The sequence below is a fragment of the Phyllostomus discolor genome, chromosome 12 (genome assembly GCF_004126475.2).
Source record: "Phyllostomus discolor isolate MPI-MPIP mPhyDis1 chromosome 12, mPhyDis1.pri.v3, whole genome shotgun sequence".
NCBI lineage: Eukaryota > Metazoa > Chordata > Mammalia > Chiroptera > Phyllostomidae > Phyllostomus > Phyllostomus discolor.
This window is the reverse complement of record NC_040914.2, coordinates 74,173,061-74,198,529: the sequence shown is the minus strand read 5'-3', so window position 1 is coordinate 74,198,529 and position 25,469 is coordinate 74,173,061. Positions and strand designations below refer to the sequence as shown.

General features: G+C 56.3%; 1 protein-coding gene and 1 long non-coding RNA gene across 6 annotated transcripts in view; one reads left to right on the top strand and one right to left on the bottom strand.

Moving 5' to 3' along the window:
- GSE1 (Gse1 coiled-coil protein) overlaps positions 1-25,469 on the bottom strand; it is a 410,683-nt gene that overhangs the window by 105,424 nt on the left and 279,790 nt on the right. For 2 of the 5 annotated variants that reach the window (XM_036012300.1, XM_036012304.1), the window contains exon 1: positions 3,261-5,631. The exons of the other annotated variants lie outside the window; for them this stretch is intronic. In XM_036012300.1, coding sequence (XP_035868193.1) covers positions 3,261-3,297 — 37 coding nt within the window. In that variant the 5' untranslated portion in view covers positions 3,298-5,631. Of the gene's footprint in view, positions 1-3,260; positions 5,632-25,469 lie in introns of those variants that run through there. 5 annotated transcript variants of the gene reach the window in all.
- On the top strand, positions 2,976-12,840 carry LOC118497565. The gene is made up of 2 exons (XR_004900090.1): positions 2,976-3,263; positions 10,549-12,840. It is a non-coding gene; the product is annotated as an uncharacterized LOC118497565 (long non-coding RNA).

Sequence of the window (25,469 nt, the reverse complement as noted above, 5' to 3'; positions counted from 1 at the left end):
TACTGAGGTCGATACAATTATGGGTCCCACTTCACACTAGGGAAAACCGAGGTTCAGCTAGAGCCACGCAATATTGTGTCTTAGAAGAGGCGGAGCTGAACTTCAAACCTCCACTGCCCAGCCTTGGTCCTGTCGCCTGTCAAACGGGAAGAGCAGTGCCTGGTGCCAGCCTGTCAAGCACCACTGGGGTAACGACTGGACGGGCAGGTTCTCGCTCCCTGCAGTTACAGACACTGGGACGGGACCTGGCTTCAAGGACTGGACCAGGTTCCAGAAGCTGGGGAGCACCTAGCATCAGGCCTCCGAAGGCAGGGCTCTCTCTGCCGGTGCTCTGAGGCCACAAAGCCACAGCACCTGGCCTGGCCAGCATGGGGGGCAGCAACCCGCTTCCTGGGCAAATCACTGCGCTCCTCTGAGCCTCGATTTCCTCCTCTGTGAACCGGGGAGGCACCAGCACCTGTCTCAGAGGGTGGGAGTACTCTACCAGAGAGATTTCTGTGAAGCCCTAGCGAGGGGCAGCTGGCAGCGGTCAGGAGAAGCAGGTCACTTCTTTTACAGTCACAGCTACTGCTCTGAGGTGAGCTGACAGCGTGAAGCCTGTGGAAGGAGCAGTACTCGACTGTGGCTATTCCCAGTTAAGCTTCTCCCCCAGAGATTTGCAACCGGTGTGCCACACGAACTTTAAAGACATGCAATACCTGACAATTATTAAACCAGGGGCACCGACCTCTTTTCCATTAGATTGTCAAATAAAAAAAAAAAAAAACGGTAACAGCCAACACAACAATAGCTGTTTGGTGTGAATGAATCAGAATTCTACCAACATTTTTTGTCAGATGTGCAAAAAATATATTTTCAGTGTGCTGCAGCCTTTTAGTAATTAGTTTATATGTGCCATGAGATGATAAAGGTTGAAAATAGCTGTTCTACACTATTACATCAAAATTATAAAGTACAACATCCTAGTAGGAGCATAAGAAAAAGAAAACTCTAGTGGAGACTGACCGGGGGTCTGACCTGCCACACTCCTGACCTCTCCTGACCTCCCCGGGGTCCAGCCCCGTCACCGTCACCGTCACCGTCACCAAGGGCTTACACCAGCCAGGACTGATTTCCCTTAATTGCTCTGAATTTCCTAGCCTGACACTTCCTCCTTTTCTTACCAAGGCTCCAGTGTAAATAGAAAACCGGTCACCTGATGAATAAGTATGCACCAGCAGCCACCCAATGGCAGGTGAAGTGGGGTGTCGATTACAAGCACCTGGGTTTTTAAGATGCCCTGTACTTAAGAAGATTCATTCTTGCCACGAACCCGCACTGAGTGTCTACGAGGGGAGGCGAGCGTGTGGGAGGGCGGGAGGCGGGGGCAGCACTGCGGATACAAAGAGGAAAGAACTGTCGCTGCTTTCCAACAGCTCACACTCCAGGGAAGCAGGCCGTGGCAGGAACGGTCAGCCACAGCTTGGGTTCAAAGGGCTCTGGTGCTGCTCACCAGGCACCAGCTCCCATGCACTGGGCTCTGAGCCAGGGAGGACCGGGCCCTGTGTTGGAACACAACCCTTCTGTCAATTAGGGGTTCCGGTTCTAATTTGGACTGAGTCAGTGAGGGCAGTGCCGACGAGGGGAAGTGCCTGTGGATCTGCATTTCAGGCAGTGAAGGCAAAAGAGTTGAAGAAAGTGGAGACCTTTCTTCCTGTAAATATTCTCCCTGTAAAAGTGGTGTACATGTCAGTTCCTAGGGAAGAATGGGGGACCTCAAACAGTCACAAAGAAACTCAAACAGAGTAAATGCACAGATTTCACACAGAACAGAGAGGAGCCCTTCCTATTTCCTCTCCCCCCACCCCGCCCCCCACTCTTCTCTTGCTCTCTGAACTTGGGGAAACATTTGCCATAGTTCAGGGCAGCCAGGGCCAGATTCAGCAGACCTGGGTCCTGCCCAGGCCCATTCCTTCCCCCCACGCTCCTTCCAGGGACTCCAGGGCCTGTGGGATCCTCAGCCAAAGTCACAGGGGTTTCTGAACACAAAGGGAACCAAACCCAACACCTGGCCACATGCACCTTCACCAGCATAACAGTTCAGAAACAAACCTCCAAGGAAGCCCCTTCTGCAGATTTTCAAAAGCCCAGGAGAAGCAGCCCAGACGTTTGCCCAACGTCTCCCCACCCCCACGTCCACAGATGCCCTAACTTCCACAGGAACTGTGTCAATGCCTGGCGAAGATGAAACTCTCAAAAGAAGGAAGGGAAAATAAAAACACTGTGCATTCCTAGAACAAGGTCGCACGCAGACTTGCCTTCCAGCCCTGCAGGTCACGTGGCCCCGCGGGGGCAGGCCTGGTGAGTTACTCCCGGCCCCGAGGGCTTGTGCGTTGGGGGCGAGGGGCGGGTGACAGAGCTGCGGCGGATAAGCTCCAGGGATCACCGAGTCTCCCATCTCTCTCGCTAGAAACCCCTGGCTCGACAGCTTCCCTTTAGCCTACGTGTAATTATTTTTAAGGGTTCCAAGTCCAAATAAGGTGAATCCAAGAGAGGTTTCCCCACCCCACCCCCCTGCTGTCACCCCCTCCGCTCCCTTTTGGGCTGCAAGCACGACTGCCCCGAAACAGAAAGTTACTGGGCAGGCTTCTGTCAGCGCACAAGAAGGTTAGGAAAACAGGAAGCCACGCCAACCACCCTCCTGAGCTTCCCCCGGCCCCCTCCTCCGACCTCGGCAGGCACAGAACCTTCCAGGGAATCCCGGGCAGGAAGGGGGTGTGGGGGCGGGTTCGTCAAGCTCCCGCAGAGACCGAGCACGGGGCTGGGTGGAGGGAGAGGAAAATAAGACCCACGACTGGGGACTGGGGGAGGGCGCACGCCACCCGATCGCGTCAGCCTGCAGGAAAGTAACTTCACACCCGGTGCTTAATTCACCTCGCAAGGCTTGAGTGCCTCCGCCGCTCGCTGCGCCGCTGCCGCTGCCGCCGCCGCCGCCACCGCCGCCGCCGCCGCGGAGCCGGCTCCGGGCAGACAAAAGAAGCGAGACGCGCAACCCCCGGAGGCGGCGGCGGCGCGGTGGGGGTGGCGGCGGTGGGCGCTCCCCGCCGCACGTACACACACCAGGATGGACCGCTGCTGGAGCAGCCGGGGCCGCGCGCGCCGGCCCGCGAGGGGCTCAGTGGACCCACTGCGCTAATCCGGGCTGAGGGGAGTCGGGTGGGGTGGCGACCCGGGATCCCCCGGCGCCGCGCGGGACCCGGGGAGGCGCACAGCTCACTTACCTGGTAAGTAATACAGAGGCGGCTTCAATCCAAACATGATTCAAATTAGAATTCCATAGTGGTCAGAGAGGGACGAAGAAGGGGGGAAAAAAATCTTAAAACCCAGCAGTGAGACAAAAAGCGCCGTCCAAGCCACGGCGCTCAAAAATGTCCAAAACAATAAAATAAAGGCGAAAGAGCGATCCCGACAGCGGCAAAAAAAAAAAAAAAAATCAGTTTCTTTTTTTTTCTCTCTCCCTAAAATGATCAAAAAGCTCCCTATCGGCCAGCGCCCCGGCAATTTCGGCCACCCCGGCCCTGGCAAATCCACAATGAGGTAATTGACGACCAAGGACGGGCCGGAGCCTCCACGGCTGCCCGGTGTCTTCGCCGCGTGTGTATTTTCTGCCTTTTGGACTTGAGATGCAAATAAAAAAAGGAGGGGGGCGCACGGCGGAGGGAAGCAGGCGGGAGAACGGAGAGGAGCGCGAGAAAAATAAAGGGGGGAGTGAGGGTGATGAAATTGGGGGGTAAAGATCTTCAGGGATTACTCATTTGAAAGAAAAATGAGAGAGAAAAAAAGCAGCCCCCAAGACTGCGAGTAGCAATCTCTCTTCCATTCAGCCATTTGAATGTCAAGGGCGAGGGTCAAGGGACCTGTTTCCAACAGGGTTTCACGTTCAGAACCAGAAGGAAAAAGGAAGGGGGGGGGGTGGGCAGAAGGGGGTATCTCTTGTTGCCAAGGAGAAATCGGCTTTGTTTTCGTTTCCCCTTAGCTACTGGGTGAGGAGGGGCGGGGGAAGAGGAGGAGGGGGCAAGCGGGAGAAGGGAGAGGAGAAAATTAATACCCAAACAGCCAAGAAGTACCGAGGGGAAGATTTCTTCTCGTAAATAAAAGAGGCAGCGATTGCAAACAAGTCTCGGGCAAGAGAAAGCAGGCCGAGGAGCCGACTCCCCTCCTCCTCCCGACCCTCCTTTTTGGTTATCTCCTTGGCCCTGCGTCCCACCACTGACTCAGAGGGCAGGGGTTGGGGGGAGGAGAAAACTCGCGGGGGGCCCGGGCGCCCAGGCAGAAGGAGCAGGAGAGTAGGGAGGCACGAGCGCACGGCGGTGGAGAGCCCCTCGATCAATTTTCATGCAAGAATCATTATCGGTAAATTGGAAAGCTGGCTGCCTGACAGCAGATTTGTCTCCCCTAATGAAAGCGAAAGGGTAGGGGCGCAGCGGCGGGCGGTTGCAGGCGGCGGCGGCTCCTTCCGTCTCTACGCGGCATCTTCCAAGAGCTCCATGCTTCGCAGGGCGATAATAATAGTTTCACTTGCGAGCTTCCCCCCGCGCGGCCGCTCAGCCGCGCAGCAGACCAGGATCGGGACACAGAGAGCAGGCCTCCCCTCTCCAAGCTCGGAGCTGCTGCTGCTGCTGGCAGCGGTGTGCTCCCCTCTGCCCTAAGGGTGGGCCGCTTGTAAACAGTGGGCGGCTGCGGGCGCCGCTGGTTCCCCCTCCGGCTGCCCAATTCCGCGCTCTGGCTGCCCGCCCGCCCGCCCGTCCGTCCTCCCTCCTTCACCACCCACGTCTGACAGCTGCGGGAGCGGGCAGTTCACTCGCCGCCGCGGCCTGAAAGAGGATCCCCAAACCTTGCGGGGGGCTTAGGCCCGCTTTTTGTGAAGCCCACGCGGGGCAGCCGGGCTGCGGAAACGCACACACCGGCGGACCAGGGGGTGAGCTTCTAAGGCCAGTGGTTTCTCACCTTTTCCTCTCACCCTTTACTCCACACCCCACCCCTTAAAAATCCCTGTTGCAAGTGTAATCAAATGCTTGATACCATCTCCCACACTCTCCCTGCACTGGTGCATTATCAGATCCGGGAAGGCATGCTTCCAGGCAAATAGACCTAATAAATGCTATTACTGGGATTCTGCAAGCCCTGGCTGCACCATAGTAACGAGAGCCCTGGCTAATTTGGTTTAAGAAAACGATCAACTGCACGGAGTGTGTGAGTGTGGAACCTGTATCTCTCCTCCCCACGCCGCCTCTCTTTCACACCAGTTCAAGAAGGCCCCATGTGATAATTCCCCAAATCGAAGGGGAAAAAACCCTGCCGCCAAACGCCAAACCACATCCTGTGCGCTCATTGTCCAGCCCAGCGATTTTAAAGAGACAGGATCCATTTACCCACGCCCGGTGCGCGCGCACGCGCGCGCACAGACACGCGCGCGCACATACACTCTTAAACGCTCGCTGCGAAGCTGCCTCTTGATATAACAATTTATTTTCAAGCCCTTTTACCTTCTGAAGGGCCCCTGTGTGGCACAACCAGAGGAATAGGGACTTGGTGACACTAAGAGGTCACCTTTTGACTCCAGATACAATCATCATGGTTGAGGAGCAGACCTGGGCCAGCAGGTACGCGTAGCGGGGCACCGCGGTCACGCCGAGCTTGGGTTCCTGCCAATGCTTCCCAGCCACTGCGTAAATCAGGGGTCCCCAAGCAACAGCCCAGGGTCCCTGCTAAGTGCGGCGGCTTCAGATGGCAATTGAACTCCCGGAATATGATACTCTAGAGTTCTGGAGAGTAAACTGTAGGAGATGGGGGAATCCGGGGTGCCGTCTGACACCCCCATGCCACTCAACACCCCCCCCCCCAATCTTAAATGGGCTGGGAGGAGCGCTGGGAGCCAAGGGAGTGGTGGCGCTCCTCCCTGCCACCACCTCCGACTGGGTCGCCTGGGGCTGTGAGAAACACTTCTAATCCCCACCCTGCTCCTGCTGCGCCCCTCCCGGCATCCCCTCTCCGTGGGCGGCGGAGGGCGCGCGTACCCTAGAGGACGTAGGGGTTGCTTGGGGCAGCCCGCGCCAGCATCTGGCCGCTCCGCCCCGCTCTGACCCCGGAGGTCGTGCCCGGCCCTCGGCAGCGGCGGCCCTTTGTTTCCGGGGCTGCGTGGCGGCGCGCTCAGCGCTCCCTGCACCTCCCACTGCGCCAGTCGCGGGCGGCGGCCTCGCGAGGTAGACTGCAGCCGTACGGCAGATCCAGGTCCGGCACCTGCCCACCCACCCTCACCCCGGCTGGCCTCCACTTCAACCCTGCTTTCTCCTCCCGTATGTTTATCACCCATTTATCACCCGCATACTTGATAATCTATGCCCCTGTGGGAGTGGGGGACACGGGGGCACGCAGACACCAGGGTGAACTGCGGCCCGCCCCCCTAATCTCTCATAAGCTTGGAAACCTCTGCTCCTACTTGGAGGGGGGAAAAAAAACACAACTATTTTTTAAGGATCCTAAACTATCAGTTTCTGTTGTCATTCTTTTATTGGTTTTTAATTCTCCGGGATTACACGAACAACAGTAGTAATTAATACTAAACCTTCCTCTACTGTATATGCTAATGGCAGGAGCCATAAAAATTAATTTGCAAACATGTCATTACACAATAGCTGTACAGGCAATAAGCCTGTAATTATGGGCCAATCACAGGCAGGGTACAGAGGGAGGGTGCTCCCCAATCTGCTGGGTACCCACTCCCCTGCTAAAGTGGGAAAGGTGGTGCCAAAAGGAGCCACCTGTGGGGAATGCACCCAGCTGGGGGTGGGGGGAGGCCAGGGAAAGATGGTAAAGGGGGTCTCTAGTCTTCAGTTCCAATTGACTTGGCTTCTATGCAAGGCCTCCTGGAGATAGCCACTCCTGGGCCGTCCTGGATGGAGATTGTGGGAGGAGAGGCAGCCAGAGCCTCCGAGAGCTCCCAGGCCTGACTCGCTGGGTGGTGAGTGAGAGAAAAGGAGTGAAAGTGGAAGAACACGGGACCTCACCCTCTGGGCCAGCACAGACTTACCTTTGCTTCCCTGTCAAGGGCAAACATCTGCCCCCAAATTATTTGAATACCTGCATCAGCTTATCTCACAGTGATCAAGACAAGCCCTAATTGCCATTAGCCACGCCCTTGGGGAGGAGGTGAGAGGTTAGATTCCAGTGATACCTAAGCCTCCTTTGGCCCTGGGTCTGGGAGACTGGAAGTAAGTTAATGATAGTTCCTGGTGACAGGGATGTCTGTAAAGGAGGAAAAGAGGAGATCCACTGTGGGAGGGTTAGCACGGGTCCCGACCCAATGCCAAAACAGCTGAAAAACATAAAGCCACCCCCACCGTGCCAAGCAGCCCGCTTAACGGCTGACTCTCCACTGAATGGCTAGGTTGTTTGCCATAATGTGGCTGACCAGGGAGCTGGAGGGATTTTCCCTTTCCCACTAGCCCTTGTGGCTTGGCTGTAGTTTTTGGAACCCATCACTATAGCCATTCATCCCCAGGGGTGCCACTTCTCCCCTGACGGTGCCTACGGCCTGGCTGGGGGTGGGAGGGACAGCCAGGCTGGGCCACGCTGGGTCAGCTGCCAATGCCCAGGTGAGAAGGGCGGTGCTCTCCTGGGGCTTTTGCCCTGTGGGATTCTGTGTGAGGACAGGATGTCTCTCTCTGCCTGCTTCTCTCTTAGAACCTGGTTGCAAAATACCTTCTCCTCCCCTCAACTCACCTCTGGTAAAGAGTTGGACGTCTAAAAAGGACAGGTTAGAGCCCCCAGTGCCCTTCTTAAGGAGGGGCCACCACTGGGCCAACTCCTCCCTCCAACTCCCTGAGAGACCTCACCCGCCCAGGCTGCACGTCCGAAACCTTGGGGTCAGAGGGAAGCTCCAGGCCACGATCCGGGCAGTGGGGAGAGAAGAACACCCACTTCATCTCTCAGTGGGAAACAAACTAGGAGCTGGTCGCGTCGCACTGGTCGTGTCGCAGAAGCATAGAGCCCACCAGACCCCAAGCCTGAAGACGCAGGGGGGCCCCTCCTCCCCATCGCTCCCCACTGTTCCTCCCAAATGGAGGGGCACCAGACTCCCTCTAGTGGGGCTGTTGCCGCCACAGCACAGAGGCAGCCTATTGGGCCATGGGCATCGGCTGAACACAAAAATAGCCGCCTCGCACCTGCTGAGAGCACTGAGGCTGCAGAATGGTCAGGGGTGGGCGGTGGTGGGGCACCAGGCTCTGGCCTCTGGGTGCCTACTGGCACTGTGGTCCAGGCCAGGCTGAGACCTCACCTTCTGGAGAGATCACTGCTCCCCAAGGATTCCAGGAAAGGGAGGAGAGGGGAGGCTAGGAGGCCATATGGCTAACCTGAAATGCCCCCTCAGGTCAGCCCCTCCATTTCCCTCTCTAGGATAATCATGCCAGCTGATGCTTCCTGAGTGCTCGGTCTGTGCCAGTTGCTGTTCTAAGCATTTTTCACAGATAACTCATTGGATCCTCATGACAACCATGTGCAAGGTCATCCTCAGGAATTCCATCTTCTAGATGAAGCACAGAGAAGTCAAGCACCTTGCCCAAGGACACACAGCCAGTCCGTAGGTGGTAGAGATGGAGTGTGAACCTGAGCAGGTTCCAGTGTCCATGCTTATAACCATCAGCTCGGAGTCAAACAGACTAGAGTTCAAATTCCAGCTGGGCTCCCACCCCCGTGCGCCCTCTGGCAGTGGTAGCACCATTTCGAGCATTAGTCTCCCCAGCTGGAAAACAGGATGCAATTGCCCCGGCGTTCTAGAAAGTCGCGAGTGTGCAACCCCAGCAGTGCCTGGCGTAGAGTAAGGGCTCCAGAAATAGAGCTGTAATTACTCCCGTGTTTTGGATAATAATAGCCATAGTAGCAGCTACCATGGACCAGGCCTCAGCCCACCCCTGTTCCATCCCCCATTACATACATGACGACACTGAGGCCTCAACAAGTGAATCACTGGCCCTGGCCGGGGTAGCTCCATTGGTTAGAGCATCGCCCCGATACACCAAGGTAGTCGACTCGAGCCCCGGCCCGGGCACAGACAAGAGTAAACCAATGAATGCATAAACAAACGGAACAACAAATCGGTGTGTCTCTCCCTCTCTCCAAAACCAATAAATAAACATGGGGAAAAAAAAAAGAGAGAGAAGTGAATCACTGGTCCAAGGGCACGTGGGGAGGGGACACACCCGCCCTCTCCTCTCCCCACCCTATCTGGCTCCAGTCCTTCGGTGACTGGACCGTGTGGAATGTGGGAAGTCTCAGGCAGGTCTGAGGTCAGAGAAGGGCAACCTGTCTGGTCACACCTCCTTCACGGTGACGCCTGCCTCCCCAGGTCTCGTTCCCACCTTTGCGTGGCATTTTTACTTTTGCTTTCCTGTCACCCAGGGGCTGCAAAGTGTGCCCCACCAGAGCGTCCCGTCCTGTCTCAGGCCCCCTGGGTCCTCCTCCAACTGCCCTTGTCTAGGAATTGAATGGTGGCCTGTCAAAACATATGTTCACCCGGAACCTGTGAGTGTGACCTTCTTTGGAAATGCTGTCTGGGCAGATACAATTAAGTTAAGGACTATAAGGTGAGATCATCCTGGGTTATCAAGAAGGGACCTAAATCTATTGACAAGTATCCTTATGGAGAGAGAAGACACACAAGGGGAAAAGCCATGTAGAAACAGAGACACAGGTTAGAGTGATGAGGCCACAAGCCAAGGGATGCATGGAGCTGCCAGGAGCTGGGACAGGCAGGACGAATTTCCCCTAGAGTCCTGAGAGGGCCCTACCGACACCTTATTTCAGATTTCTGGCCTCTGGAACCAGGAAAGAATACATTTCTGGTGTTTAAAGCCACCCAGTTTGTGGTGATTTGTGATTAGCAGCCACAGGAAACTAACATATCCTGTCACTTCTGTAAAAATGGAATGTCCTCTGTCCTGACAACCCAGGGAGGCCCTGGGTGTTGTCTGAGGCTGGATGCCATGGGCCTCACGCCAGCTGTGTCCATCACCATAGCAAGGGTGTGGCTGAAGATGAGGTGTCCAGAGTCCCTGGACAGCTGTGTGTTCAAGCCACCTGTCATCTGTGAAGCTGAGGTCAACACCCCACTGGGATGGGGGGCGCTTTCTGGTGACCCACATTCGCTGACTGGGGTTTGGGCAGCAGCCTGGACTGCAGGGGGTCATCAGGTGTGGCATCTGCACAAGGAAATGGCCAGTCTTGCTGGGTCACCCTGTGAACGAAGGGTCCTGCTGGCCTTCTGCGTCCAGCCGTGCCAGTACAGGGCAGTGATAGCAAACGGCTGGAGGCTGTGGTGGCTGGCCTTTCACCAAATCTGTTCTCCTTTCCTTGTGCGTTCATACCCCGAGTGCATTTCTCGGCCTCCCAGGAAGACGTGTGGGGCCTGATAACCAAGTTCTGGGCAAGAGACTGCGGTGGACGTAACAAGCCACTCCCAGGCCTGGTGCAGGAAGAGCTCCTGCATGAACCTCCACTTTCTCTTTCCAGGTCTGCCCACCTGGTACCAGCTTTCAGGATGACCTTGAGCCCATGTACAGAAGATGCAGTACCTCCATCAACCCCCCAATCGTTGAGAGCAGAGGCCCCTGCCCCAGCCCCACAACAGCTATGTGCCATGTGGGCACATGATTGAGAAAGAACTATCTACTGTGTGACTTCTATCGTGAGTGTGTAGAAAGTGTAGCTTCCACTAATGACGAGCTCTTTGTTACAGAAGCCAGTGTTAGTTCCACACGCCTATCAGAAGGACCCTTCTTAGCGATGCTTACTTAATGCCTAGCACGGTACTGGACGCTTTAAACACATTATCTTATTTCATTTTCACAACAGAACTAAGTCTATTGTTATCCCCACTTTTCAGATGAGCAAACTGAGGTCCAGAAGTAAAATGACTTGCCCAAGGTCACAGAGTAAGAGGAAAAGCATAGATTTAAACTGAGAACCCTACATTTTAAACGGCTTTCTATGGTACCCCCCCTCACCTCCCTCCTGTAGGAGCTGGCAAAGAGGCCTTAGCCCAGCAACCACTTTTAATTAAAAAGCAAACAAAGCAAACAAACAACCCAGGAAAGGCAAGAACATTGCATGTTGCAGTCTACATATAGAACTGACCTTCCATTTGGGTCTGGGCTGCCCTGTCGCTGGAGTGGGCTGCCAGCAAGCTCAGGGTTTGGGAACTCTTCAGAATAATGGCTTCACAAGTCAGAAGCAGTGATAAGGTCAAAGCATCTCCTTCCTGGGGGCTGCACGAATGCCACAGAAATCAGAGAGAGGTTGCATCCGGGACTGCCAGGGCCACACGGCTCATCACTGGAAGGGGCCCCTCTGCCTGTCCTTGCACGCCTCCTGGGAGGCAGGCGGCCGCTTCTGGAGGCAGTCTTTTCACAATCGCAGACAGCTCCGGTTGGCAAGGTTCTGCTTTATGCGGAGCCAACACAGGCCTGGCACACAGCTGTCGAAAAGCACTGAGCAAGGTCTCCCTGGGGAGGGAAGATGCAGGCGTCGATGCGGCTTCCACAATCCTGGACAGGCTAGGCGGCACCTTCTGTGGACACGGTGACAGCCCGCGTGTGGCCTGCCTGCTCAGATCTTGCTCCAGGCCACTGTCCCGCTCTGCTGCCCGGGGGGCAAGCCGAGGAGGCTTGGCTTTCTTCTCCCTCGCCTGTGCCTGCACAAGGGACCAGGCGGAGGCCTATTCAAGGGAACGAGGCCTTTGTGAACGGGCTTCCTGCCGGCTTTCGGTGTCTGCAGGCGAAGAAGTGACTGCGAGGGCATAATTACCCATTTGCGGCTGACGCACAGATCTCCCCGTCTACCTCTGGGCCTATAGCTGCTTCAGGTCTGTGCAGCCCTCTGGCCAACAAGTGGTGGCTCTTAAATGGTGGCTTCGTGCCTGCTTTTCCTCCCACGCTGGGCACTGGGTTTCGGGGTGACCGAATCAGAGTGGGGGGCCTAGGGCCCCTGTTCATGCCTTCACTTGCAGAGACATCCTGCATCAGCCCCGCCACTTCCCTTCCTGTGCATCTATTGCCCTTGCCCACTCTCTCTGCTGTCCTGCATGGCCTGAGAGCTGCCCTTTGTTTCTCCCCAGTGGGTCGTGCCTGAACCAAAGGGGTTCCTGACATGTCCCTGATGCACGATCCTCTCCCCAGAAGACAGCGCCTCTGCCCAGTCACTTCCACAGCAGGGACGTGGCACGGGTGTCTCACCCTCAGCAGAATCGACTTTTAGGGCCGGGTAATTCTTTGCTGTGCGGGCTGCCCTGTGCACTGTGGGATGTTTAGCAGCATCCCTGGCCTTGACCCTGGATGCCAGTAGCACCCCCAGTTGTAACCATACCAATGTCTCCAGCATGGCTAAATTCCCCCTGGGGGGGTGCAAAATTGCCCCATTAAGAGCCACTGATGTAGCACAGTGATTTCCAACCTTTTTCAACTCATGGACCACATAAACGATTAAACTCTGTGGCACACCAAAAAATATATATTTTGCCAATTTGCCCCCCCCCAAAAAACAAAAAAGGTATGACTAATTCATTCATACCAGGCAGCTATTGTTACATTGGCTGTTGTCATTTTTTATCTGACAGTCTAAGGCAAAAGAGGTCGGTGCCCTGACTACAGTCAGGTAACTGCACGTTTTCAAAATTCTGTGGCACACCCACCGGTTAAGAACCACTGATGTAGCATAAAGGATCCAGTTAGCACCGAGCGACTGAGTTTTAGACCTAGTTCTACCCCAAGCCTTGGGCGAACACCTGCCCTCTCTTGGCCCCAATTTCATCATATAAAAACGAGAGGGGATGCCCTGACAGGTGTGGTTCCGTTGGCTGAGCGTTGTTCTGCAAAGCGAAGGTCACCAGGTCAATTCCTGGTCAGGGCACCTGCCTGGGTTGCGGGTTCAGTCCCTGGTCAGGGAGCATATGAGAGACAACTGATTGATGTTTCTCTCTCTCCCTCCCTTCTCCCCTCTGTAAAAATAAATAAATAAAATCTTTTTTTAAAAAATTAGAGGAGATGGCCCTGGCTGGTGTGGCCTAGTGGGTTGAGTGCCGCCTGTGAACCAAGGGGTCGCCAGTTTGATTCCCAGTCGGGGCATGTGTCTGGGTTGCGTGCCAAGTCCCCAGTGGGGGGGCACGCAAGAGGCAGCCACACGCTGATGTTTCTCTCTCTCTCTTTCTCCCTCCCTTCCCTCTCTCTAAAAATAAATAAATAAAGTCTTTAAAAAATGTAATTAGAAGAGATGAATAAAGGTGCTACGGTCTTCTGGTCTCTGATTCTCTGGTGCTACTTAGAACCAATGGTTCCAAAGTGGAGATGAGCTTATCGTTCAGGAAATAGGATCGGAAGGGTACAGAATCCAGTGGTGTTGTATTGCTCAAACAGGAAAAACAGGGGAGGGACCAACATGTTAGGTGGGTAGCCCTAGTGCTTTGGGGCTCTCAGTGTCTCTCCACTTTCTCCATAGTCTTTCTCTCCAACCTAAACAAAACCTGCTCTGGGAAAAGTATTAGTCAATTACACTCTAGTATGATTTAGCCCCACCTTACTATCTTCATAGAACCAAGGACGTAGCCCTGGCTGGAGCCATCTCATGGCTCACTGGAACAGCTCAAGGATGCATGTGGGAAAGACAGGACAAAAGAGCCATTCTGCCCCCTTGGGCTAAAACGGTGGTTTCAATTTCATAACATCATGTGATGAGGTGAACTTCCGGGTGCTCTGTGTCAACAGTCCGTTTCAACAGCTGCCATGGGGGAGGAAACAGCATCAGTCAAGAGCTGGGGCTGGGAGGAGGTATGTGGCTCAGATGAACTGTGGTAAAGAGGTGGGTCCGGCTGGGCCACCAACGAACCAGGTGCTGCGTGGCTGGGTTCCCAAGGCTTCATAACCATCAGCTCACTGACAGCACCTGGCAAACACCAGCTTGTGCTGAGCTGAACAGAGCACCGCGGCTGGAACATTCTCCGTCTGTGATCCCAATCCTGACCTATGTGTCCCAAAGACAGGATTTCCGGTTGTTTGTGGGGGTGGACTACCCTAGAATCAGCTCCGCTCCAGCTCTTCACTGGGAGGTGGGATGACTGTTCCCCGGGCGGGGGGAGCATGCACCTGTCTCGTTCAGCAGAGTGGGAGGCCTGTGGGTTTGGGAGAGGGTGCTAAGTCCCAACACGGCTTCACCCCGCATCACAGGGGCCGCATAGCCGTGGCCTCCCCTGGCCTTCAGTCTCCTCCTTGGTAGGATGCTCGGCCTAGCTGATCCCCCAGGCCTTCCAGCTCCACAAACCCATGATTAATAAAACTCAGACACACCATCTGCTCACTCTGACATTTAAGAGACAGAACAGGTTTCCAAAGAGAAAGCCGCCCTGTGCCGCCCGCTCTTCCTCTTTGCCTTCTGACTGTGGTGGGCTCGCACTCTCCCCGCAGCCCGGTCCCGACTTGGAAAACGCGTGCCCACAAGCACACACGGCGCTCCCTCCCTCCTACCCCCTCAAAGGTCAGAAATGGGGGAGGCCCTAGTAACACTCTGGACAAACTGACTGCCTTCTGGGCCTCGCACCCTCCAGCTAGGGGACAAGTCGTGCCTCTGATAACGTGTCCCCGAACTCCACAACTCAGCTGCTGCTGACTCATCTTTCCCACTTGTTCAGCTCCTCCGCGGTGGTGGAGAGTGAGAACCGCTGTTCCCTTTACCGACGGGGAAACTGAGCTCCAGAAGCGAAAGGTCAGGCCTGAGGTCACACAAATGACACGCAGGAAGGTAGGGATGTCACCCTGGCAGAGTACATCCGTGGGGGGTGTCCTGTGGTATTTGAGGCAGGTTCCCACAGCATTGCTCATCCACATGACCCCCCGTGGCTCTCTCCTACAGATGGCCCTTTGCTGTCGGAGGGGACCTTGTCTCTAACCAAAGATGCCAAAGAAAGAAGATCTCAGGCCTCCTCTCCTGCCAGATGCAGAACTTGGACTCCACATGCCACGCCACTGGCCTGGCTGTGTCTACCAAGTAGCTTACAATTGCAAGCACTTGGAGCCAGGCCAAAGTGCTGAGAGAGGGCGGAGTGAGACCCTGGACCATTCTGGGCCAGGTGAGACCCAGCCAAACTCTGGAAGTTGTTTTATCTTTGCCCAAGAGCTGAATCCCGGTGGTGGGGACACGGCCAGGCTGATGCTGCCTAAGAGGCAGGCAGCCAGGGGTCTGAAGAGGCCCACTCCGTGACCTCCTCCAACTGCCCCAGCCCTGCCTCCAGCTGGGCCCGACAGGAAAACCGGGGGAAGCCCCAGGATCCCGCGTTCCGTGCTGGCCGAGTCTTAGCAGACCTCCACCTAAGCTGCCCTCTTGCTGACGGTGGCCCTAGTGGGGTCAAGTGATTTTCAGACTCTTTCTCTGTTGTCCTCTCTGGGACGTTGGCTGCCTGCCCCGGCCCGGTGCTGGACACAGCAGCTGTCCGCCATTCGCCGTGTGAAGCACGGACGTCCTTCTCCTGCTCCGTCCCTTGCCCTCTCCGCTGCCCGCCCCTCCCACACCACCCTGTTTGGAGAAGTGCACTGGACTTCTTGTTTCTCACCAGCCCCCAAAGTTGGATAAAAACATCTGCCAAGCTTCTTCAAAGTACCAAGAGCTGACAAGACTGTAAGGAATCCCCAGGCCAAAGGAACAAGGAAACCAGAGCCTCGGAAGCTGACCTGGCTTGGAGGCCTCACTGACCCCAACGCTTCATCTATGGGTCCCGTCAGATTTGAACTTCCATTTGAATGGCAATGGAGGTCAAGGGAGACAGACAGCAAAGCCTGAGGCCTCTGTACAACTTGGGGGTCTAAGAGGAGACCCCCATAATAAGCTCGGACCCCAGAGGACTAGCGACTCAGGCAGGGACAGAGTGAGGGGGGAGCCGGCCAGCCCTCGAGCGGAAGCACGGCCGCACTGCAGCCTCCAGGGCTGCCCCAGGAACACCGAGTCCCAAACTGGATGAAGATGGTTCCCAAGTGAGAGTGTCTCTAGGCACCAGCCAGAAACAAATACAAGTCCTCCCGAAGGAAAGCACCTTCACCCTGGGCTTTGAGTTATGCCTGCAATTCCCTCCCCGCACCCCGATACCATGGCCAGCACACAGCTGAAGAGGACCAGGCCCGTGTGAAACCCACGCCTCCCGGCTGAAAGTCAGCGGGAACACTAGCCGACACGAGCAGATCTTCAATGGCTCCAGAGGTGCGGATTATCAAAGCCTCTACAGCTCTGCCGGCTCGGATGCAGACACGACAGACAAGCCTGAAGGGATGTGCGGAGCAGAGGAAACCAGAACGAGAGAAGCGGCGCAGTCTAACATCTCACCGGAACGTAATCTCCCCCGGAGGCTCCCTGCCTGCTCGCCGCTGCGTCCCCCAGAACCGCGCCTGGCCCCCAGTGGGAGCTCAGTGGGTCTGCGGACTCACTGAACAAACACACTGGACTGGGGACCTTCCAGGAGGTGTACGTGCCGTGCTGGGTCTGCTCCAGGTGGGCCTGGTGAATCATTCCACTCGGCGAGCAGATAGGTGAGAGGAGGTGATTAACCCCAAATTTCCCTTCAATGTGACATTTCTCTGTGCGAAGGCAGGCGCTAATGAACACACCAACCCGGCCGCAGAACGGCTTCCACAGTGGAAAGAACAGCCCAGAGGTGTAATGACTGCTGCAGAAAGCCGAATCCTTTAGGCCAAAACAAGCAACCCCCCCCACTGCTATAATTTCGAGTTATCCATTCTTTATTACAACTCGTGGCCTTGGCTCTCAAAGCCTCTACCAGGGATTCTTTCTGCGGGGGCAATTTTGGTGCCTGCAATTAGCTGAACAGGCATCTTTTGTCCCTGCGAAAGCACTCAATTGCAGGTGTAATTAGGTTCCCTCACCCCTGAAATCTGCAGAGAGTCGCCCGCCTTGACTAACTGCACCCACAATTAAGTGCTTATGGGCATGTGGCTGGAGCCGGCAAACATGTGCGCCGGCTAATGGCGGGGGCACCAAGCAGGCTTTCAAAAATAGACACTGTGTTGGAGAAATCCAGCCTTTTTGCATTTGTTGTTCAAACGGCTCTGTCCAGCTGGGAATAATGAGAAAAGACAAACACGCCAATTAGGCTAGGTCCATACATAAATAAACCACACAGCTCCTTAATTAAGCCACTTACAGGAGTGGGCAAGGCTGGGAGAAGAAGGAGGAAGGAGCACAGTGCGTGCCCCTGTGGGGCCAGGCCACGCCAGGGACGCCATTTCGGCCAAGATGGCAGAGCTGGGTGGGAGGTCGGGATCCGCCACTGTGGGCTGTTGGCCACTTCAGCCAGTGGGTACTGGTGGGCCTGGGGGCAGGCTTGGGAGTTCGAGGAGGACTGGTGGGGTTGAGGGGTCTCCAGGCCTGCCCTCCCCACCTCTGCCAGGGCGAGAGGGAGGTTCAGTTAGGGAAGGCAGAAGAGGTGGCTTAAATCCTGCATCCACTGCCTGCACCGTGGGCTGGAGCCTGCTTCCTTTGTCCTTCCCCACACGTGGGCCCCGCCTGGCACACGACCTCTTCCCTGAATGCAGCCACATCTGCTCTGTCCTCCTTCGCCCCCAGGGGCCTGGGAGGGTGATGAAGTCCAAACGCAAACCACCTGCCTGCTCCCAAGGCCATGTCCCTCTTCCAAGGTACATTCAGCTGAGACCCAGACCTGCGCCAAGCTTTCCCAGCTGCAAACTGTACTGATGCCACACGGACACGCAGTTAAAAATAAAGGACACATGTGGCCAGGGATGTGGCCAGTATATGCCAGGTGGTAAATGGCCAGGAGGGATGGAGGGTAATTCCTCTCTCTCTCTGCCTGCTTCCCACCCCCAGCACACACTGTAAGTTCCTGCCACACTGCCGTACTGTTTCTCAACAATAAACCCCAGCAGATTATAGTCCTGGTAATCAGGCGAGGGAGAAAAGCTGCTGGCTCCCCCACCCCCCAGTAGGGCTGCTGAAAGCTACTTGCCTTTTGCAGAGCTCAGCAGTCCTGGCGGGAAGTAAAGGGCAAAGGCAATATTTAGATAATTAAAAACCCATTGCTGACGGGCCAGCCGGGCAGCCACAGGTGGCTCCAGGGTGGACCAGCCACGGCTCAGAGTGGCCTGTGTGCCTCCTCTCCACCCTTCCAGCTGCGGCTGAGGGAGATGAGAGGCCTGGGAGGCAGGCCGGTGACTTGGGGAAGATTCTACCTGGAAGGAGTCGGGTTCAAGCCTGAGATGCTGACTCCACAGTCCCTGTAAGACCGGCCCTCGGCCCCGCCTCTCAGCCTCACGGCTACTCCAGCTGCAGCAGCCTCCAGTGGCCTCTTCCTGAACCGGCTGTGCCCTCTGCCTGGACTCTCTTACCCCGGATGTCCGCAGGGCCCCCCTCCAGCCCTCCCTCCACTCATCCCTTCTCTGGAAGACCCTCCCTGACTGCCCAGTCAGAAGGCGCTCCGCATAGCCCCTCCCCAGTCACCCCACCCCCTCACTCAACCGCGGGTTTCGGTAGCGCTTCGTCCCTGAATTTGCTTACACTTGACATTTCGGTGTCTGGTTCGGGGGTTTCTTTCCCTGCGGTGCTTCACTGGGCTCCCCTAGCACTGGGGCAGCGGTGCTGAAAAGTGAAGGAATGAATGATGCCCAGGCTGGATACAAAGCAACCCAGAGCACAGCCTCAGAAGGGGTGCTGGGCTATAATGCAGTCTGAGAATGCTGTTCTGGAAGCTTCTGAGGGGTAGAGGTCCCTGTTCCATGGGGGCTAGAGTTGGAAGGTGTTTCAGTCTACAGCCCTCCCCGATCTTTCAGGCCCCAGGGGGCCCCAGGCAACCACGGTGACCACAGGTCTGTCTGGCCTGGCAGAGTGTGGCTCCTCACTTAGCCTTTGAATATTTAAAGCTTGGCCTGGCACCGGGCATCACTAAGCTCCGGCTAGCAGAGCCTCCTTCCTCCATCTGACCTTCTGTCCCCCTCCCCCCGTCCCCCCCCCCCCCCCGCCCCCGGCTCTAAGCAGATGCCTGTGAAAACCAAAACCGAGATCAGTTCCTCTTTGCAAAGGCCAGACCTCAGTGATCGGTTGTCACGGGGACAGCGGGAGCACGGACCACTGCGGCGCACAGATAACCCAAAGCCCCAATTTCAGGCCTGGCATCATCTGATTGAACGTTGCCTGGAGCGGCAGCCAGGCCCCCAGATGAGCGGGCCTGAGTTCCACCCCTCCCTCGCTCCCCTGCCTCTGCTTTAAAGGGCCTGCCCCCACCAGGGGACGGTGAAGCCCCTCACCCGCTGGGATGGGTCCTGCTGGCTGGAGGCTCACCGACTGCTACAGGCCTCCCTCTTCTCTCCCTTCTCCAGACTCCTGGTGCAGGTACCCCACGCACAGCACGATTCGTCCCTCGCCACTGCCCCCCCCGCCCCCCCGCCAGGTCTTGAGTTTCCAGAGCCTTCCCCTGTTGTGACTAATGAGAAATTTTAACAGTGGCTTTCCCTCTGCCCATGGGGTGGCCGAGCCAGCCACGCCTGTGTCTTGCAGGCCGTAAAGCTCCTCCACACCCTTCCTCTCAAGCCCGCTCTCCCTGGCGCCTGCAAGGCGGTGTTGGGTCACTTCTTTTTGGATGCAGCACACAGGTGAGATGGGCCACTCCAGGCCAGGCAGCCACCTGGGAGGGCCAGGAGCCTGGGGGCCAGATGGCCTGGGTCCAAGCCCACCTGCCACTCAGGGCCTGTGACCTCTCGGTACCTCAGATCCCTCCCAGAACTGAGTGTAGGAGGCAGAGCCACTACCTGCGAAGTGTAGAACATTCCAGGCCTCTGGCGAGGCTCCCGCATTCCAAGACTTGCAAGGTGTGGCGAATGTCCACATGTCAGAGACAGGTCCCTGCCTGAGGTCAACGTTAGGAGGGGACTTACAAGGCATGCGATCTGTCACGTGGCAGACACCTTGGAGGCACCCTCCTCCCTGGGAACAGGGTGGCTCAGCCCCTGGCCTGCAGGAAGGGGCCTGCCTCCCCACCCCGCGCAGCCAGCTCCCCCGGCAGCAAACCAAGAGCGTGTTCTGCTTCTGCTTTTTCGAAGCGGCCCCGATCTCAACCTTGTCAGCCACTTCCCTAAAGGAAACAAGTCAGTGAGGCCCCACTGAGAACTCAGAACTTTCTGGCCATCAGCCAAACCCACGGAAGCTTGGCTGGTGACCGGGCCAATCCTGCCGATCCTTGGCAGTTGCGGGGCTCCCCTCCTTGGGACACTTCCCCCTTAGACATCCCCTACCAGTTCTCTTTCTCATGGCCCTCAGGGGCTGTCCTTGTCACGTCCTTGTCATGTCCTTGTCAACCCCTGTTCAGGGACCCAGCTCTCACTGCATCTCCCGCCTCTGAATCTCAAAGTCCAGGCCTGGGGCCCAGTATACAGAGGTGCTCCATAAGTGCTCGCCTGGTATACAGAAGGTACTCAATAAATGGTTATCAGGAGACCACCTGAAGCAGAGGCAGAGCTGTGCCTCTGAGGTTTTTTTTTTTTGGAAAGTAGATTTTTCAGGCCCTGAAGTCCTAGCCTTTACAAACAAGCCAAGTGGGGGATGGTGAGGTGAAAAAAATGGTTCCCAGGGGCGCCCTGGGCTAGGGGCTGGTTTGTTTTGGCCTCTCAGCCCTGGGGCTTGGGCTGGACCACACGCAGCTCCAGATTATTGAGGGTCCCACCCACTTCTGCTTTCACCTAAACCACCCAGCCAACCTTCCTCTTATCAGCAAACTGCCCTGCCCAGTGGCCTGTGGTGGCTTTGTCTGTGTTTACCCTCCCTACCAGGGAGCCCTGATAAGGAGGCCAACCTTTAATTTACCCTTTGCTGCTTCCCTGGGTGGCCTGGAAAATGGTCTCCTGACGGAAGGATGGGGCCGGGGCTTCTGGGTGATGATTCCACGCTCCACCCCCAGTCCGGGTGAGTGGAGAAGGAAGCCCTGAGGGAGGGCTGGTTCCCCATCTGGGAGACCCTGCAGCTGTAGCCACTGTGTGGGCAGGGCTCCAGCTGGAAGCCAGGTCTGGAAGCCCTGTTTGTGTGACCAGCTCCTTGCTGTCCCACACTCTCTCGGCACCATCAAGGCAGGAGCCCTGGACAGAGGGCTCAGTGTCTCCATGTAGTTCCCTGTCTCCATGTCTGGGTCCCTTCAGGGCACCAGGAGAAGCCTGGCCCAGGCCGCAGCTCAGAGGGCCAGGGGTTGCATGCAGAAGTGGGGGTCCTGTACTGGCAGCTTTGAGAAACACCTTGCCATCTGGCTTTCCAGGCCACATCCCCTGACTCTTCCTTCATAGAACAGCCCGAGTATCTCTCCACCAGCAAAAGAATCCACAATTCTGCTGAATCCCACGAAAGAACATCACTCAGCAATGAAAACTAGGGACACGAGGGGCCACCTGTGTGAAAGTCACAGGCTGACCAGCAAGCAAAGACAGCCAGACAGAAGAGCACGCACCATGCAAGTCCATGTACACGACGTTCCGGAGCAGGCATCCCCCGCCCCCCGCAGCACACCGAAAAGAGCTGACAGCAGGGGCGAGAGCAGACCTTTGCACACCGCGTTCACGGCAGCGGCACTCACAACAGCTGAAGCGTGGAAGCCGCGCAAGCGTCCCTCGACGGATGAATGGGTAAACACAATGTGGTCTAGACACACAATGGAATATTATTCGGCTTTAAAAAGGAATGCAGCCCTGACACATGCTACGACATGGGAGGACCTTGAGGACATTATGCTGGTGAAATAAGCCAGTCACGTCCACAGAGACGGAAAGTAGAGCGGTGTCTGCCAGGGTGGGGAGGGCACGGGGACGGACTGTGCCTGCGATCACACCGTAATGGGAAGTGCCTGATACCACAGCGCTACATGTTATGTTTTGTGTATTTTACCATAACTTAAAAAAGAAGAAGAAGAAAAGTAACCTAGGTGCTGGAAGGCAGATCAGTGGACACCTGGCTGGGCGGAGAGAAGGCTGGGAAGGTACAGCAGGGAAGGAACTTTCTGGAATGACAGCAGTGTTCTCCACCTGGACGGGGGTGGTGGGGACACAGATGTGCGCCTGTGTCAAAAGCCAGTGAGCAGAAGTCTTAAAATGTCTGCATTTTATTGAATGCAAGGTAAAAAAAAAAATCTTTGAACACTCATTTCTCAGTATTATTTACAAATTGTTCTTATGTACCATGCATTCCGAATCTCTCCATTATAAAGTACATGCAAAAGAGAGATTTTTTAAAATGTTAGAAAACAGAGTTCTAGCATGTTCTTCCTTGTGGCAATGGGTTGCTGTGTCTCCCACTTCAGAAGACGGGGGTCACTTCTGAAGATATTCTGTGGGAAACAACCCAAATGTGTAAGAACAGACGTGGTCCCCAAAATACCCTCATGCACCAGTATGCTGGAATCCTCCAGGGAGTCCAGGGTCCCAGACCGGAGGAGTGGGTGCATCACACCTTCCCTGGGGATGGGGGGCGTGGCCTCTGCCCAAGGTTGCAGCTGTAAGCAATGCTGGCGGGGGGTGGGGGGTGGGGGGCCTGCCCCCAGCCAGGGGTGGGGGAAGAGACATGGGCAGGAGCTCTGCTTCAAGAAAGACAGCACAACAATAAGGACGAGGGTCTGGAGCCGAGAGTCCACACTTCAGATCTTGTCCCACTATTGTTTAGCTGTGTGGCCTTGGGCACAGGCCTCGGGGCCTCAGTCTTCCCACATGTGAAGTGGGGATGATGATTCCCCCTCATGGGTGGTTTTGAGAATAAAAAGCTAATATACAAAGCCCTTGGAGCAAACCAAACGCTCTCATTCGTTCTCTCTCCGGCCACCATCTCCTATCCCCACCCATTCCTATTCCAGCCCCTTCTCCCGGAAGCTCCACGGGGCATCCACACAGGGGTGTTCAACCTTCTGGCGTCTCTGGGCCACAATGGAAGAAGAGTTTGCCTTGAGCCACACATTGGATACACTGTGACACATAATCACAAAAAGGAACTCATGTTTTAAGTAAATATACAATTGTGTGTTGGGCCACATCCTTAGCCATCCTGGGCTGCATGCGGCCCATGGGTCGCAGGTTGGACACCCCTGGTCTACAGTCTTGGCCAACATCTTTACAACCCAAGTTCAAGTCCACAGGCGGGTCTGTGTTTATCCTCAATTCATCCTTTTCCTGCTCTGGGCCCAGCACCTGGCTCCTCCCTGGACCCATTGTCTCAGGACCTAGGGCCATCCGGTCTGTCCTGGGGAAGAACAAGGGAGCCCCCCACCCCCATTTCCTTACAACCACTCAGCTGGGACTCCAAGTCCCGGGCCCAGCCCTTGGCAGAATAAACACAACCGCACACAAAAGACACCCCCGCAGAGGCCTGGGCAGTGAGGGGCGGAAGGGGTGGGTGGGGGCACAGCTCTCAGGGTGTTCTGCTTGAGATGCCACAGGGGCCATCCTTAGGTTTGGGCACCCCCACCCCAGCAGCCTGTGTGTCCCTGGGATTTGGAGCCCATCCGGAGTAGGTCTGTTTGGAGAGGACTTCCCTGACCGCTCCTGTCTCCCTCTCCTGCCCAACCCCACGCAAAGGTCCCTCAGCCCCAGCACACACGGGCTGCCCCGGCTCTGAGTGTCTGCATATCAGATGGTCTGCGTTCATTCGGGCATGATGGCAGGGCCCGTGCCAAGGAGGGGCTGCTCCTGCACCAGTTGATAAACAAGCAGGAGTCAGGAGCTCCCCGTCAGCAGCCGGCCCCTGGACAACTGGCCCCTGCACCCCAGGTGGCCTACGGTACACCTGGTGCGCTCTCCACCCCAGGACTGTAGGGGCAATGGAGGAGCATCCCCGCCGTCTCTCAGGGGACCCCAGCAAGGCTGAGCTCCAGCTGCCGGCACTGGGTTTGATAACGTCCCTCCTGTCGGCTCATGCACTGGTGTCTGCTGGGATCATCTCCTGAATAAAACCCCTGCCCCCAAGTCCTGATTCCGGGTGACCCAACCCAGCCAGTGGCCTCATGTGGGGGGTCAGCCGGTTGACACAGCCCACAGGCCTGGGGCCATGCGTACCCTCCAGGCAACAGGAAGAGGCCAGAGCGGCACAGTGCTCTCCAGGAGAGGCTGGGGCTCAGGCCTGGGGCGGAGGACAGACACAGCATCACCCACACGGGGACTTCACTGCTTCCCCTGCTCCTGCTGGGTTTGCCTCTCCTCTCCTCGGATTCCAACTGTTTCCAAAGGCATCGCCTACATGGTGGCGGCTGTCATTGTTTCCTCTGTATTCGATCCATTAATGGGAACTCGGATCCATGGGCTGACTGCTCACTGAGGCTTCAGGTAGCAATTTTCCACTTGTGTTTCAAATTTTAATGAACGTGCCTGTCCCCTGGGCCCTGGGTGGACACCAGGCTGCAATCCTCACGCAGCGGGTCGCAGGCGTGCCACCCGAGGCTGGGGCTCCAAGGGGGTTTCCACAAGGGCCTGATTTCTCCAGGGAACAGCTCCAGTGAAAAATGGTCCGCGCTGCTGCAGCCACCTGGCCCCCACCAGCCCTCCCTGCTGGCTCGGTGTCGAGCAAGCTACAAATCGTAAGATTATTATTTCTTTCCGCCATCCCCAAAGTATCCTATATCCCAAGACGGAGAGGAAAGTTCAGCTCTGATAAGATTGCATCACCAGGGAGGAGATACATTCTCGCCCTTGCTCCCTCCGCCTCCGGCTCACATAATTCCTTTCTGATCTTACCCAGGGCATCCAGTCAGGCTGGGAGGCAAACGGGATAATCCATTTTAGAGAGATTGATCAATATCCCTAGGAGCCTTTTAAATGGTTCCACAGGCTTCTGGGAGCCAAGGCAGACGGCTGAGCTGGAAATCTGGGGGCCAGGGGTGACAGGAGGGCAATGCACAGCCCGCAGGGATTTCTTGACAGTCTTCCCGTTTCCTACCAGACTTCCAGAGCTGGCTCCAACTGGAGGAGGGCACGTGGGGGCAGGTGCGGCACTGCACACGGGGCTGGGCCAAAGGCTGAGTCCAGGGGACCCTGCACTCACGACACCAGTGCGGGGTGGGGGGTGGTGAACAGCAGCACACCCGCCCCTCCCAACACAAGCGGGGCGGCTCAGCCCCTGCCGACAGGTGCCAAGGGGGAATGCAGACCCGTGTAAACAGAGCCTCAGACATTTTAAAGGGAAGCTACAAATCTGGGGTTTCAAAGAAAACCTACTGGTTTTTAAATATTGGCAGGAAATTTTAAAAAATAATTTTCAAACACTGTGTGGGGACCAAGTAAAACATCGCTGCAGGGCCAATATCGAGCTTGCCCAAGGTCTCTCACCAGCCAACCAGGAGGCTCTGCTCCTCCCCCCAGACCCTCTACCCACCTCTGCTGAAAATCTCCCAACAGCCTGACCCCCCACACCAT